Here is a 15,575-nt window from a genome sequence, read left to right as displayed (position 1 = left end):
CGAACTAAGTGCTGCAAATTGTAGAAGGTGAATACCAACAAGTTTCAGCTGAACTTTTGCAGTATATTTGAGATGTGGTAAAATTTCGACACATCTCAATGTGACAAAACTTCTCAAAGGCTTGGACATCAATAAAACCAATGACCCAGATGGAATACCACCAACCGTATTGAAGAATTACACAGCTGATTTACAAGCCCGCTATGCAAACTCTTCTACTTAGGAAATAAAAGAGGTCTCTTCATTGCAGATTAGGAATTTGCTCGGGTTCAACCCATACGAAAAAAAGAAAAAAAAGCTTCTCAACAACTACCGTCTGATTGCTCTAGACGCAGCCATTACCAAAGTCATGGAGAAAGTCGTTAACCAGTACTTCTTGAGTCTGCTAAAATCATCAGGGACCATGAAGACGGTTGAGAAATATGCGGTATAAACAATTTAAGATCGCACGGTTTACTGTGAATTCTCAAAACATGTATAAATATACCCTCCAAATTTTAAAACGACTGATTCACTAGTTTTTTTTTTAATTCCCAAAAATTGCCTATTTTTAGGCTGTCATACTATGTGTGCCTCTTAGTTCAAAATAAATTTTTAACATCGAAATCACCATATATACAAGGACTTTCTCAACAATTATTAAATTATTTCAATAAATGTGATATTAGGATACGTTATAAAGGACATCAAATATTTTCAATAACTTAAAATTTAAGGTATCCAAAAACAAAACTGGTAATATCAAATCAACTACCTTGTAATGATTATGAAGCTGCTTATATAGGACAGATATCTTAATATTTGGAAAATAGATGAAAGGTTATAAACACATAAAAAAATAGAACTGTATTAATAAACCATGGAATACCAACATATATATGTTATTAAAAAAATCCTTGAAACATATAGTTGGTCAATGATAGACAATTTATAATTCTATTTTATCAATTTCAATGTTATTAATTATTTATTTGGGGGCTGCTAATTATTTTTTGTGATACGATAACTGATTTTTTAGTATGGTTGACATATATTTTATTTCGTTATTGATATAATTATCCAAGTTGCTAATGTGAAGTTATATTTTGATGAAGACCAAAATTAAGTCAAAACGTTAAGATTGTTATCTATTAAAAAAGGGCAATTACAATAAGAAGGGACCTGAAATGGAAATAGTTTAATAACAAAAAAATTAAAAAATCTAAGAATCAAGGATTTCCTTCTAACAATTTGAATATCTGTTTAACAAAAGTCAATAATTCAATATATAGGTATTTTAGTTTGATAAACTTGTGTTGTTGGATGTGAAGTTATGAAATAATTTCAACGATATATCGTCTAAAATTTGATATTTGCAGCAAAAGTAAAACACTTTTCCATAATAAAACAGCACGAAAATAATAATCAAAGTACTTTGATTCAAAATACAATCATGAAGTCAACAATTAGTTGTAATTAAAGGATTAGTTTGTTATCGAAAGTTTGTAGTTAATACCTAAAATAGTTAGAATGCTCATTATAAGTGTGTCTTAACAAGTGGTAACCTCATACACTATGGTTTTCAGTGAAAGACAAATAAAGTTTGGAAACAATTTTGGTTGTTCCAGGCCTGTATACTTCAGAGCGTAAAGTTTCCACAATAAATACGTTCCAATTTATTGTTAACTAGAATAGAGTCATTATTTTAAATATTTTCATCAGATGATAGATTGAGTTGTGTCACAATATTGCATATTTATTATTTTCCTATTAATTATAAAACGATGTCATTATAAAATAATGAGGAAACTTTGACGTAATATAACTTTTCAAAAAATAAATAAAACTAAACTCGTTACAGCCACATTTGAAATAATTATTTCAGTAGAATATAATAGAAGAAAATTTTATATTTGATCACAATAATAACAATGATAAGAAATTATTTATAATCTAACATAATGTAAAGTGAATTTCAGGTACACCTCAGTTATTTTGGAAACGGTTTCCGTAAATATTGATTTGTAATATGACCGATATCATGTTTGCATTGTATTTACATTATTATCTTTACATGGAATTTTGTTATTCCAAATCGATCATCGTGTTATTTATCTTCAGAAATCTTTAATATTCTCTATGTTTTCTCCAGCTGAAAGCATTTTCAACTGGGGTTATTAGTAACCAAATCATAAATGGATTATACGAGGTGTCGCTATGAGACTAGCGCTGCTATAGAAAAAGTATGTGTTTAAGTTTAGCCACTGTTCGCTGTCTGAAGCCTACTCTTTCGAATGCGATCTCTACTTTGTCTGTAGACAAACCAGCGTAGCCGTGGCCTTCGTTTTAATATGGGATGTTTTTTGTTTTGTACCAAAAATGATTGATGTAAAAATAGAGGAACGGATTGTTGTGATATTTCACATGAAACTTGGAGAAACTTCAACTGAAATGTATAATTTATTTGTAAGGCAACAGATGCTTGTCGTGTCCACGTGTTTTTGTGTTGTTTAAGCATTTTCAAGATGGTCAAGAAGATGTCAAAAAGGGATGAAAATATCTGTGGGTGATCTTGTTCGATCTGATCGTGGCTTAAGTATTCTTGCGATTAGTGAATCTAAATAAATTGACAAAGAATGTGGGCGACCAATTTTACGTAAAAAGATTAAAATGCGAAGAATGTGTGCAAAACTGATGCATCATTCCGTACGGTCTGTCAAGAGGCTTCTAGTCAAGTACAACTTTCCTGTGCTAGACTCCCTCCTTATCCACCGGATGTTGCATCGAGTAATTTCTATCTCTTCACTTAGGTCAAATTTACAATAAAAGGACAAGATTTGAGTCTGTTGAAGCTGTAAAATAGAAAGTAGGCCGCGTTCTGAAGGAACTGACGTGAAGACTTCCTGCACTGTTCCGCACAATGAAAAATTTGCATGGAGCGATGTAGGGATAGAGGAGGGTTGTATATTGAAGGTGATAATATCAAAATAAAATATTTTTTATTTCCAGTCTTGTTATTTAAAAGTCACTCTTCGTAGTTTTGTCAATATTATATGAAATTCATTTTTTTTTCAAGTACTTTTTTTAGATTATTATGAAAGTTCTTGCCTTGTTTTGATTGTTGAAAGTTTCGGCAGTCTTTTTTTAGGTGTTTTATGAGTTTTTTTTTTTCATATGAAAAGCGAGCCCACTCGAGTAGTTCATCTGAAGATGCGTGGATATTGATTGAACTTCTGTAGGTTGTAGTGCTCGGGAAAGACGTGCATTGGTAGCTGATTCCACAGGCTTGCACTTCTCCAAATAAAGGAGTCTCGAAATTGAGTCTCAAATTGACGTTCTGGGCATCTGCGAGCGAACTCGGTGTACTGCTCTAGGTGGAATTATGTTGGACAGCTAGGTCGTATCGGTGAAACAGAGTCAGGTCAGCGACCTTTCTTCTATGCTCTAAGCTGTCCAAGTTTCTAGTCAACTCTGGGTCGCCTATAAGTCGAATTGTTTTCTTCTGTATTGGGTCGAGCATCCCGAGTGTATGTTTGGGAGTCAAGCTCCAAATGTACGAGCCATACTCCAAAGATGGATTGAGTAAATGAGTAGCCATGAGTAAACTCACTATGATTTATTTATAACCTAGTTAATTTAACTTGGAAGTGATCCTCGCGTAGTTTCTATACTTGTTTTCTGTTACAGTTTTTGCACTTTTACACGTCTGCACTTCCCTCGCTGTTCCTCTACCAATTTGTCGTGGTTTTGGACTGTTATTTGGTGATAAAATTGGCTATTCATATAGATTAAGTTGAGAGATCTCCAGTGCAGACCTTACTTGCTTCGGGTAACTTAAATTGTAGTGACGTTGGATCCATCTGTACATGCGAAGTAAATTATGGAAATTCTTTGAGTTTAGAAACAAATTCTCCTAATTTGTTCCAGTTTGTTAAGTTTGCACAGGGAAATGTCGATGGGAGGTACATTGGAAGGATGGCTTTAATTTTGTTTGTAAGTAGGTTGAGGCGCTCGATTTGGAGAATTTAACTGCCATATACACAAAATGGCGGGTATATTTTCGTGTTTGTAGAACGTAGAGTTTTGTAGCGAGTCTAGAGCATGTTAGAGTACACTATGTCAGAGAAATGAAATTTTCAACGGTCATTAATAGGAATGAATGGACAAAATTTTGAGAATATGTTGTATCTTTTTTCAAGCTCAGTTGTAGTTCATTAAACCACGTTTAAATTAATTCATTCTTACTCGTCGGAATATAACAAAAGTAGTTTAACAAAATACTTTGTTATATTTTATATTTTCAAAAACAATTGTGACAACTATGAGAATATCACCCTAATAGCAGCCACATTACAAATCAAAATACAAATCAAAATTTATACATATCACACTAGTCGTGTACGAGATAATTGATATCATCCCTCATTAGCCTAATTTCGACGATTTCCTAGATCTTGGCAATGCAATAGTGGCTTGAAATATTTACTTATGCGTTATATTAAGCATTTAATTCAATTACACTAATAATTTCATTGTTCTAATGTGTTAATTTGAGCTTCATTAAAGCTTTTCTCGGCCGTTAGGAAACGAGAACATTCTAACCAGACACTTAATGACCCTTTTTTGAACTATTAACGCTGATCTAGATTGTTTGCGCCATTTTATGACTACAACCATCAACGCGGAAACATTTTTATAAAAGTTGCTTCAACATAAATTTAGATGTGGACATTGATGGATAAATAAGTAAAGAAAATATTGTTTCAAAAATTATTACTATTTAGTGAAACTGCCTGACACGTTCCTCGAATCCAGTTTGTTGTACCGGGTGGGCAACTAAGAACGACCGTCGCCCATATCTCAGGAACATTTTATTTTACAGCTACAGAGAAAACACATTATGAATTTTAGTTCCACTACTGAAGAGAAAATTTGAAAATATGAAATTAAAAAAATTCTTTAAAATGTACCCAATTAAGTGGTACTTTATATACGATAATCGAATTCTCAACTAATCCTGCGCATTTATCATTTTACAAGTTTTAGTCTCGTCCAAGAGGAGGTGGGGGAGAGTGGGGAATTTGTTATAAAAAACTGCCTGAAAGTCCGGTTCTGTTTAGTCGATTTTTATACACTATGTTGTTTAAAAGAGTGAGTGTTAGAGGGCGTTGTTTCATATATTTTTGATATTGAGATTTTTTTGATGAAGTAAATTGTGTTTTATTAATTATTTGAATGTTATTTTTGTTTACTAGTAAAGCAAAGTGAAATATGATATTCTGAATGTATGGCATTTTAATTCAGGCCACGATCCTGAAATAGTTTCACGAATTTCGTGGACAAATGAGGTTATGTTCATAGTATTGGTAGAGTAAATCGCCATAATAACATCAGAGTCATTTGACTATAAATGTGTGGTGGGGGATTATAGACAGACAAATAATTGGGTCATTTTTTATTAATGAGACAGTTAATGAACAAAAAATATTTTTAAAAAACGAATTGCTACTTCTACTAGAAGACATACCCTTAGCCATTTGACATGTGACATGTTCTTACAACATGATGGTTGCCTTGTGTATTCCATATATATTCGGCATTTTTCCGATGAACTCTGATGGATGAAAATTTATTTATTCGGCCACCCAAATTTTCAGACTTAACCAATAGACGCACGACAAGAGTTGGTGTGATTTCAAGAATAACAATGATAATACGAAGTATTTCAATGGCAAAAATTGAAATTGATGTCTTATCCACCCGTCAGCGAATTATTTCATTGTAGAAAATTATGGACGCCATTTTGAACACCTAGCGCTCCACCAATTACGTAGTTAGTTACCTCAGATGTTAATTATTAGATTTGTCACATGGTTTATTTAATTATTTGTTCTCATTGTTAGTAATATAAGCCTTACATTTAGATAACGCCATCTAGAGGTAATGAGAACAGTTTGAATTACCGCAGGAAGTCCAATGTGAGAGCGTCCTTTAACATTTAAGCTGCTAATTAAATTGTTTAGAATTTATTTTGTATTGTTGGGCTGAAGGTCTTACAAACCACATCAAGTTTATAAATATTGGCAAAGTAGAACCGGACTTACAGTCATTTTTCATGACAAGATTCCCACTCTCCCCTAGCTCTGATTTGAAGAGATAGACTACAGCTTGTGAAATGAAAAATGTGCAGAATTTGTTAAAACGTTGGATTATTTTATATAAAGTACCACTTAATTAGGTATATCTTAAAAATTTTTTCCTCAAATTCTGAAAATAATTTCCATGTCTTTTTCTCTCCAATTTTTTTTTCTCGCGAAGATGTAATATGATCCGTTCCAGATATATAGCCGATGGCAGTTCTTAGTTGTTCCCAGTACGTCTATAGAAAAAAATCCATTGGACGTATTTATAGATGGAAGTCATTTTGTCGAAAATCCAGACCAAGGTTCAAACAAAACTCAATTTAATGGTAAAATTCAAATATTTTAGGTATTTTCAAAAGTGTAAGTGTACGAATTTGCCCGCGCTATTCTAAAAAACCTCTAACATAGACCACCCTAGCAGCTAGGCGTGCAGTATGTCTAGAGGACGATTGACGCAAAACACTAGTGATTGTTGATAGTGTAAGATTAATATCAATCACAAGACCAATACTAATTATTTCAATAGATATGCTACTATTAATTAATTTATTTACTCATAAAGCAACCTGTTATGGTAACACATCTACCTAAGCCTAGTAAACACTTGTTAACTAGTTGAATCGTCGTCTTGTAATCGATTGAAAAGGATATTTGTCTTAGCTAGATTGTATCTGATACCAACGTGAATCACTATTTGAGAATATACACACACACACACACATATATATATATATATATATATATATACAGTAAGCAATCGATTCTACTTAAGTTCATTCTAGTGGAAGGTAGAAGTGATATACAATTCTCGTTTTCATGACAAATAACTTACTATAAGGATAAGATAGACGGTTTAAATAAGCAATACTTGTATAATCGCGTTACGTTCTGAAAGTTCATCAGTAACAAAGATAGAGCTTTCGCCTACATAAAATTTATGTTAAATAATTTATTATTAAATGCGTTATACGAGATTAGAACGTTATGACGAGATTAATTAATAATTTCATTTAAAGTTTTCACCGCACAAAAAAGGAACATTTTGATTCGAATCTTTTTTCATATTCAAATTTCATTTTGTTCATTTATTTCAACTTAATAAAATCATCAGTCTATACAGTAAATCCATGGTATTATTATCTTAACCCATAGTCTATTTTTTATGGACGGGAGAGTAATAAAACTTATTTACTAATCCGCAACATAGTACGGTCATTTTAAATCTTATTACAAAATAATATTAATATTTCTAAAATGTCCGATAGTCAATCAGTCATTAGAGCTCTAAGCTCCAATATCATAGAATCTAAACTTGTTTGGGATTGCCTCGAAAAATTAAACGAGCTGGACAAGAAAAATAAAATTACCACACAATGGATTCCGGGACATACCGGATCGAAGGGAAATGAAAGAGAGAGAGAGAGAGAAATGCCTTATTGTCAAAAAGTCACTCTCCAGTAAATATGCCCTCAAATGATTACGAAAAGCCGTAAAATATAATATCGATTTGATTTCAATTGGCAAGTGATTGTGCATTTTTTGCTTTGTAAAATATTGAGCCTAGTTCTTAGGAATTTAGTTATTATAGAGCTTTTCTCGACTCTCGACTGTAGAGCGTTGAAAACTGCAATGCTCCCAATGTCCGTGACTCAAATGATGTGCCAGGCGTAGACAGGCGTAGCTACTTGGTCCGATCGAGCATGACTTGTCTATTCGGGAGCGTTCTGGTGCTTCAAAAGTGAATAAATCATCATTAATCCGTATTTTACATAACTTTTTGAGTTACATCCTTACAGAATTCAGTTGGTGCAAGAATGAAAGCCTCAGGATGCTGGTCAGATCCAGGTAATTGAGAGCTTTTCAATATTTACCAACACCTTGTTTTCAGATGAAGCTCACTTTTTTGAAGACGAAAAGAAAAGGACAGTTACGGTAAATTCAGAGTGTCATGTGAACTACAAAACATAAAGGTTCTAACCAAAAAACATTGTTCCCACTGGACGGAATCTTTGAAACGAGTTTGTGAAACGTTTCCTGGTAAATTGATCTAAAGGACATGTGACCAAAGTTGGGCTTCACGCAGTGCCGACTTAACAAACTATGAACTTTGTCCTGTAGAGTTATGTCAAATCTGAAGTTCTCATTGACAAACCCACTTCGTTGCGACCATCAAAAGAAAAAAATGGCAGCTATCACGGAGAATACCTACCGAGGCGACAAATGTAATTTTAGGACTTGATTAAATGAATGTCATGAGTGCCGAGACACCTTGAACAAAAGGAGATATAATCTATCTAATAGTATTTCACTGAACTTTTTTATTATATAACTTGATACAAGTAAATTAAGTATTAAATAATTTTGAATAAGAAAATAAAGATGTGAACTTTGGCGGAATATTAAGCAGCTCAGCCAATCAGATGACAATGTATCATTTCAAAAAATGTATCTATATGAAAAATGAAATTCGAAACACCCTGGAGAACTTAGAGAGAACGTGGTGCTCCGCGTTCCTAAGTGGATAGACGTGCAACGACCCGTCTGAATTTGGAGAAGAGAAATAGCCGATAAGCCGATAAGCTTCTGTGGTATCAGCTGCAGAACATGGGAAAAACACTGGAAAAGAAGATAGATAGGAGCAAAGCCAATTATTGGGACATCCTGTAGGGGCTGAGACAGGCAAAGACTCTTCTGGGAAATAATAACCAGAGTAAATTTACTGAATGTATCAACCTAAGTAAGAACAATCTACGCGCACTTTCAGTCGACGATCATCCAGTACCGCTTCGTGGATTTTCTTGAACATTTTTGGAGTCGTCACCTCATTTGGTCGACCACTGCTTCGCAGGTCGGTCGTACGGCCTCGCTTAAACTCTGTTATCCAATATTTTACCCAGAGTAGAACTAGGTTTATATTGGTTGGGATAATATTTTCCAAAATGAAAATATTGGATCACATAACGATGACCAATTTTTTCCGTGTTTACAAATTCAATGGAAACGTTCATTATTGATGTCTGCCAAACAAATACTAAAAAACGTGGCGTCTCCAAACTTGGAACATATGCTGTATAGGTTACGTACTTTCTAATATCGTGGAATTTTTCGAGCAACTACCGGCATCTCTAGGTCAGGCCAGATACTTTTAGGACCATTCTTGTAGTAATAGATAATTTGAATTAGCACTTGAGATTTTCGAAAAAATTACCCACAACCGAGTGATTAAAAAATATTCACAGATATTCAAAGAAAAATAAGTTCCACCAAATTATTGCGAACTATACTCTATTGTACAGGTATGGGCACAGATAAAGGAAGGAATTTCTCGAAGAAATAATTCTCTCAACATGATTGATATTAAAAAGTTATTATAAAAGAATAAAGAAGAAGAGCAATGTGGAAGCTGGACAATATTACCGATGTAATGATCGATCATTGGAAATATTTGTTGCAATAGTTCATCTTCTGATTCCGATTCTAATTCGGATTTTTAAGAAGTAGCTATACTTATACTGGTTAATTTTTATATCAAAATTATTCTCCCTGAACGTAAGGTTGTTTAAAAATCCAAGCTCAAACCCTATATAACCATTGTGAGATAATGTTCTTCATACCTTGTGGAAACATAAAATATATATAAGCAGGTTAATTTTGTGAAAATATAAGTGTATACACGATATAATCATTATATTTGTGCAAATGTTATTTCACACGAAAATACTCGATGTATAATTTGAAAAAACATTTCAACTGTCTACTAAAAGAAGTGGTACGCCTATGGATTACGAATACTTCATCATTTTATTACTCTCATTCATAAAAATACACTATAAGAGAGGAATACGTCGTTTATACTTCCATGAAAATATTTTTTTTCTTGTTTGAAGGCTGATATTTTATTTTATTATTTATTATAAATAAAACTGACATTATTAACGCAAAAAATTTATTTAAAATGTACTCATTCCACCAGAACGACAGTAAATAATGTAAATATTGTACTTGGATGACTACTAATAACCGATCAAAATGTGTTGATTCAAATTGGTTCACAAAACTAGTTAAAACAATAGCTCAATCTGTCTTGCCAAGGCTTCACAATCGCAGTGATTTATTTTAAAAAGTCAAGCGGACATTCTGCTAGCGCGAAAGTGTTGAGTGCAAATGTGTACGTTTCAAGACCTTTATTTTTTCAAAGCATCTTCAAATTTTGCGTCAATATGTTCAATAATCATCATTTGTCCCCTTTATTATATTATCTTTCAATAATAAACCCAAAATAGAAATTTTTGCTCTACTTGAATAATTTGAAATTGTAGAATCATGTTTTTGGTACACCGTCACTTTTTATACATATTAAATGTTTTGAAATCATTTATGTGGAATTTGTTTTTATCTCGCCGCTTACATAAATATATTTAAATCGTGTTTTATCTGAAACGGAAACATTTCTACTGGGAAGAACATATTAAATTCCATATTTATAACCTAGAAATCCAACCTATATGAAAATGGAAGAAAACATAAATACGTTGATTTATTCACCAAGGTCAAAAGTTACGTCTTCCAATGTTAACAGATTCTACGTACATCAAAATATTTCTTAATATGCATTCTTCAAATATTTTATAGCGGATACTGAATTTAATTCACTTCACATTGAGTTTATTTTCTTTTATTTGTAATGCCACGTTTATGAAATATTTTCTCGTATAACGGACATAAACATATTTCCTCAACGACAATTAGTGAATTCTCTTCTTCTTATGTGTTCTGCACGTGTTCTGTCATCGAACCTATCAACTTATATCAAAACTGTTAGTCTCAGATAGAAATGACAGTATTGAGAATTAGACGAACGCCATTTAGAAAATGGAAAATTTATGCTATAATAATGTCAGGAAGGGGGCAAAACCTTTCCTTTTTTATTATAACGTTTGTCCCAACAGTTTTGGCACAAAATATTTAACCCTATAGTGTCTAATGAATGAAGGGCTCTCAACTAGGTATAATTTTCTGCGAATATCTCTCATTAGATCTTGGACAATTTAAACATCCAATTCGCGTATTTTTATAAAAGTTTTATGCCGATATTGTCCCTTATTTTTGGCTTCCCAAACTCCATCATACAGTCAATTTTGAGTGGTCATAGCGTAATGGTAGGACGCCAAAACATTATTTTAGACCATTCCTTACTAATTTCCTCGATACGCTACTTATGAAGTATGGTATTCAAGCGCTTATTTCCCCAGGGAAACCATGACTCCCCGTTTGCTGTTTACCAGTCTTTCCGCTCTTTCTAGGGTATAAATTCATGGTTTTCCGGTTTTTAGGAGGTTCAGAGATGGTATTCCTTCTTCGAATTAGACTATAGCGTGGTATAAGCTAAAAATGCTAATTATGTAAAGCTTAAGAGTCTTTATGCTTTTTCTTATTTCCAGATATTTTAAAGCGACTGACATAAAAAAACGACTTGTCTAAGTAATGTCCAAAAAATGAACAATTTTTTTTAAGAAGCCATTTTAATATGGTATTATTACAACCTATTTTTAAAATCTTTAAAAATTTGTGCCAAAACTATTGCGACATGAAAACCAAAAATCGCATGGTGCTAAATCTGACCTATTCCTACTTCTAAATCGGTCAAACCACTTGTACAAGAAACTACATTACAACAGAGAAAGATTTTGATATTTTGCGAACTTTTTTGTCATTTCTGTTCATTTTAATGTTAATGTGTTTCACAACAAATACTCCTAACAAACCGGAACGGATTCAAATTTTTCCCTAGTTGAAATACAAGCAAATAATTGCTACTATGAAAATTCAATCACGTATTTATTCATTACACCTTGTATTAAGAGAAGAATTCAAAGTATGGAAATTTTTCCAGACGAAGGTTTAAAATCTTTATGGTTAGCTTATGATAACTCGAATTTTTTACATTATCTAATTTATATTATTTATAAGTATTTTTCAAAAAGTATTTCACACTATATGATGTCCATATTGAAAATATTGAGAAAACATTAGATCGTCTAATCTAATCAGGATAAACAAGAATAAATAAAGACTTGAAACGCAGTGAGTAAGTTGTGGATATGTGTGAAGGTAGTAACAAAAAACGTTAAGAATTCAGCAATACCTGGTTGCCATCATATGTCCAGCTACCAAACTTCATGTCACAATGTTGATCGTCAAATGGGAACCACGTAATGTCTATCTTGCATGTGCTCTTGAAGATACCGGGTGGGACATACAAGCAGCTGCCGTTATGTTTGACCACAACATTAGTTTGGTAAGTCCCGTCGAAACCCTCATCAGCACTTCATAATAACACAAATAGTTAAAATTTTCTGATCTTCGTGTTGTCAGGATTATTTTGTTCCTTTTTTTTTATTTTTAAGATACAGCGCGATTTTTTTTGGTTGTACATGCAACAATCAACATTTATGGCTCCAATGCGCTGGTCTAGTTTAGTATGTCAGCCTATATCAACTCACTAATTTTTGTTCGCCTATTTTTAAATTATATTTTCTAATATTGGTTTGCCAAATTCTTTCAGTTAGATCCTGTTTTAATTAATCTAACGTTAAAAGCAACACTATATAATAATGAAATGATAAACGCAATGATTATGGAATGATTCCTACCCAGTTGAAAAAGATCAAAGTTATTAACCAAAATATACTGAATCGAATAAAACAATTCAATTAGTAGTTAATTAATAATCTAATTGAATTAATAAATATTTTAGTAGTATTTTTCCATTCACATATGAAGCTAGATTCAACGCAAACAAAATTTGATTAATGATATATTGGAGGCGATCAAAATCTGGCTTTCCGGTTGTTTAAATGACCATTAGTCTTTATCAACCACAGAAAAATTGTAAGAACGATACATCGCTGTAATTTCGAAATCAAATAATGACAAATGAATTTATTTATCTATGATAACTCCATCGTGAATGGAAAATTTATCAATGTTGGAATAATTTTGGACCTATCAATCAATTACACTAGTCAACATAAAATTGTTAAAATTATGAAGTACAAATCGTATATTCGATTATCAACCCTATTCATTATGTTGTATTTGAATTAAGAAATGAGATTTTCTGTACCTAAGAATCGGATTATATTACAGCTTTTGTAGAAGAAAAATTATAACAAAAGTGGCCTCTAGTAACACGTCGAAATTATTAAAAGTTAAAAAGGCGAAATTTTTTGTAATTCATCCAATTAAGTGGCCCTTTATATACGATAATCGAATTCTTCATTAAATTCTGCGCATTTTTTATTTCACGAGTTTTAGTCTTATCTCTTCAAATTAGAGGTGGGGGAGAGTGGAAACCTAAAATTACGATTCTTACGATATTTATAAATTTGATGTTGTTTGAAAGACCTTTTGTCCAGCAATATAAATTCTAAACAATTTAATTAGCAACACAAGGTTTAGTCTATATCAAATAAAAGGTTGGAGAGAGTGAATGTTAGAGGGCGGTATTTTATATATTTTAGATATTCTGGTATAACTTAACGATGAAAGTTGAAATAAGTCTTTAAGCTAAACTGAATTAACATTAAAGTAGTGAAAATTGCTTGTTGATATCTTTTTTTTGTCCAGAGATATCTTAAGATATGTACATGCGAGATTTTTTCTTTAAACGTCTAGGAAACTTATGAAGTAAGTTGTGTTAAATTATTTAAAAATATTGTATTTTTTTGCGGTGAATCAAAACCTAGCTACTACATATTTGCCAAACAAGAGCAAGTAAAATTTAAAATATGAAATAATAATTAACGAAAACCAAACAAGAAGACCATGTTCATAGTGTATTATGGTTGTTGGTTTATTTTGAGGGATTCTAGGCGGACAAATAATTAGTCGATATTTTTTATAAGACAGATAATGCAGAAAGACATTTAGACTTTTTAAAAAACGAATTGCCTCTTCTTTCAGAACACATATCCTTAACCATTCGTTGTAACATGTTATTACAACAAGATGGTTACCCGACACATACCCTGATAGGTGGATGGGACGTGGAGGTTTATTTATTTGGCCAACCAAATCTCCAAACCTAATTTTCTTAGATTTTAATTTGTGGGACCGAATAAAATATCTCGTTCATACCAGTAGACCCAAGATGAAAGATGATATGATTGAAAAAATACAAAAGGTAATAAGAATTATTAGCTTTTGCTGTATTATTCACACGTCCGCGAATCATTTCATGTATAGAATATGATGGACGACATTTTGAACACCTGGGGCGCCACTAATCAATGATTTGTTCTCATTGGTCATAATATTAGATTTACATTAAGATAACGCCATCTAGCGGCAATAATATTATGAGAACAGTTCAAATTAGATCCAATGTAAGAAGTTTCCACTCATAATAAATATTCAGTTTTCGTTTGGGCGAACCAGCCTACTAGAGGTTTAAAGAAAAATTCTCGCCCTTTATACATTTTTTAAGATATCTCGAAATAGAAAAAAGTTATCGACATTTGGTTTTCGCTATTTTGATTTTAATTTCGTTTTATTTTAGTAGACTTACTTAAATTTTTATGCCTCTTTTTAAATATATAAAACAATACCCTTTAGCATACACACTGGTAATTAAATTTTTCAGAATTTATATATTTTGTATTGCTAGAAAAAAGCTATTACAAACAACATAAAATTCATAATAATCGGCTTGGCAGAACGAGACTTACAGGCATTTTTTCATAGGTTTCTACTCTCCCCTACATCTTATTTGAAAAGCAGACTAAAACTTGTGGAATGGAAAATACGTAGAATTTGTTGAAGAATTCGATTATCGTATATAAAGTGCCATTTAATTGGGTAAATTTTTAAAAAATGCTCTAACAGTAGACCAAAAATTCTGGAAATAATCTCCAAGTGTTTTCGGGGCTAATTTTGTTATAATGTTTCTCCATGAAGCTGTAATATGATCTGTACCTAAGATATGGCCGACGACCGTTTTCAATTGTCTATCAAGACATTTATTTTTGCACTAATAGTATAACAAAATTTACAACATGTTCAGAGGTTGCTAACTTTCCCAACAGTTTTTGCCTTATTTGTGGTTCATACACATACAAAAAAATAGAAAAAAGCTAATTACGCCAGCGACAGAAGACTTTTCATTCCAGAAAGAGTTCCAGGAAGAAACTACTTCTGTAATGGCCTTCGGTTACGAGTATTTCATACTATTTTCTCCATTTCATCTTGCATTCACATCATAGAAAAATATTTTAGAAATATACATTGGGGAAATTACACCGTAAAGTAGACGGTCGGTTGATAGGACTGATTCATGTTTGACAGTTAACTTTAACAATGTTGTTTAAATTTAGAAGCTTTCTCAAGTTAGAAAAAACTCATCCTGTTAGCGAAATGTCGGGCGAAGATCTTAAATTCACAACACCAGAATTG

At 32.2% G+C, this 15,575-nt stretch overlaps 1 protein-coding gene across 5 annotated transcripts in view; it reads right to left on the bottom strand.

Annotated features, from left to right (window-relative positions):
* Window positions 1-15,575, bottom strand: part of LOC130450759 (neuronal acetylcholine receptor subunit alpha-7) — a 178,581-nt gene that overhangs the window by 50,484 nt on the left and 112,522 nt on the right. For all 5 annotated transcript variants that reach the window (XM_056789376.1, XM_056789375.1, XM_056789373.1 and 2 more), the window contains exon 5: window positions 12,268-12,448. In XM_056789376.1, coding sequence (XP_056645354.1) covers window positions 12,268-12,448 — 181 coding nt within the window. The remainder of the gene's footprint in view (window positions 1-12,267; window positions 12,449-15,575) is intronic.

The sequence above is a fragment of the Diorhabda sublineata genome, chromosome X (assembly GCF_026230105.1).
Source record: "Diorhabda sublineata isolate icDioSubl1.1 chromosome X, icDioSubl1.1, whole genome shotgun sequence".
Taxonomy (NCBI): Eukaryota; Metazoa; Arthropoda; class Insecta; order Coleoptera; family Chrysomelidae; genus Diorhabda; species Diorhabda sublineata.
This window is presented reverse-complemented; position numbering and strand designations above follow the sequence as displayed.